The sequence below is a fragment of the Trypanosoma conorhini genome (assembly GCF_003719485.1).
Source record: "Trypanosoma conorhini strain 025E chromosome Unknown Tco_14.4_contig_00908, whole genome shotgun sequence".
NCBI lineage: Eukaryota > Euglenozoa > Kinetoplastea > Trypanosomatida > Trypanosomatidae > Trypanosoma > Trypanosoma conorhini.
This window is the reverse complement of record NW_021704991.1, coordinates 1,948-3,337: the sequence shown is the minus strand read 5'-3', so window position 1 is coordinate 3,337 and position 1,390 is coordinate 1,948. Positions and strand designations below refer to the sequence as shown.

The 1,390-nt window shown below is 61.4% G+C and overlaps 1 protein-coding gene across 1 annotated transcript; it reads left to right on the top strand.

The window, feature by feature from the left end:
- Positions 1 to 298: 298 nt before the first annotated feature.
- On the top strand, positions 299 to 1,390 carry Tco025E_08904 (trans-sialidase; the record flags this gene model as incomplete). The annotated part of the gene is made up of 1 exon (XM_029375735.1): positions 299 to 1,390. A coding segment is annotated over one exon (1,092 nt), but the record flags the coding sequence as incomplete, so codon positions are not given.

Sequence of the window (1,390 nt, the reverse complement as noted above, 5' to 3'; positions counted from 1 at the left end):
CTCACCGCCGCCGTGTGGGCCCCAGCGCCGCGGCCGCCACCGCGCGGGGTCGCGCCGTTCTTCTCAACTCTGGCTTCTGTCTGTGCACCGGGACGCCTCCGTATTGCGGCTGTTTTTTTTCTGCTGCTTCTTTGCCTTCGCCCACATATACACGCGCCGAAGGAAAGAGACCAAACGTTGTGTGCTCTTCGAAGGCTCTGCAGCTGCTATCGCCAGCAATCAACACACGCACACGGGCTGCGCGGATCCAACGCAAGGGGGGAAAGAAGAGTGTGAGTGAGAGAGTGAGCGGCTTAACATGCCCCGGCAACTGTTTTCCTCTGCGGTGCTGCTCCTTCTTTGCTTGTTGTTGATGTGCGGCGTCAGTGGGTTTGTTTGCGCTGCGGGGAAGTCGGAAGATGGTGCTATCTTTTGCTGGAAGGATATCTCAGCTGAAGGCGAGGGAGCGGTTGACGCGCTGCGTGCCCCTGTTCTTCTAGAAGTAGGGGGTGAGCCGTTGCTCATCGCCGAGGCGCTCTTCAAGAAGGGCGGTGCCGACGCCATTACGGCCATCTTATCACAGCCCCTCACGGCAGGTGCTGGCAAAGCACTAGAAGTGAAGTTAGAGACAAGCGAGGGGAAACCGCAGGTGTTGGATAACTGCACTCAAAGCGAGAAGAAAACAAACTTGAGCCGACCGACGGCGGTGGTGAAGGGCAATGATATTTACATGCTGCTGGGAAACTACAGCGCGGCACAGCCCGTTGGCGAAGGCGAATGGAGGCTTTTGCTGGTGAAGGGGAGTGTCAGCGGCGGCAAAAGGATTACATGGGGCGAGCCTTCGCTGCTGACCCGCACCTTTACAATTGAGGACCACAAGTCCGTGTCGCGGCTGATTGGCGGCGGTGGGGCCGGTGTTTTAACGGGAGACGGCACGCTTGTCTTCCCGGTGGAGGCCACAAAGAGAAAGCCGGAGACCACTGGAAACACCGTGTCGCTGGTCTTGTACTCCAGCGACCCTGAGACGGGGACTTGGCGGCTGTCGAAGGGGATGTCTGCGGAGGGGTGCGGTAGTCCCTCCGTCGTGGCGTGGGAGGGCAACAAACTTTTGATGATGGCCGCGTGCGAGGGCGGCCGCCGCAGAGTGTACGAGTCGGATAATAAAGGGGAGACGTGGATGGAGGCGCTCGGGACGCTCTCGCGCGTGTGGGGCGGCGCACCTGCTGGCGCCGGGCCCGGCGTTCCAAGTGGGTTCATCACCGCGACGATAGGGGGCAGTGGTGAGGGCAGGAGGGTGCTGCTCGTCACCCTGCCGGTGCATTCGGGGGACGGCGGAAATGGCCAACTCCACCTTTGGCTCGCCGACGCCGCCCACGTTGTCGATGCTGGGCCGATACCCACCGCGGGCGAC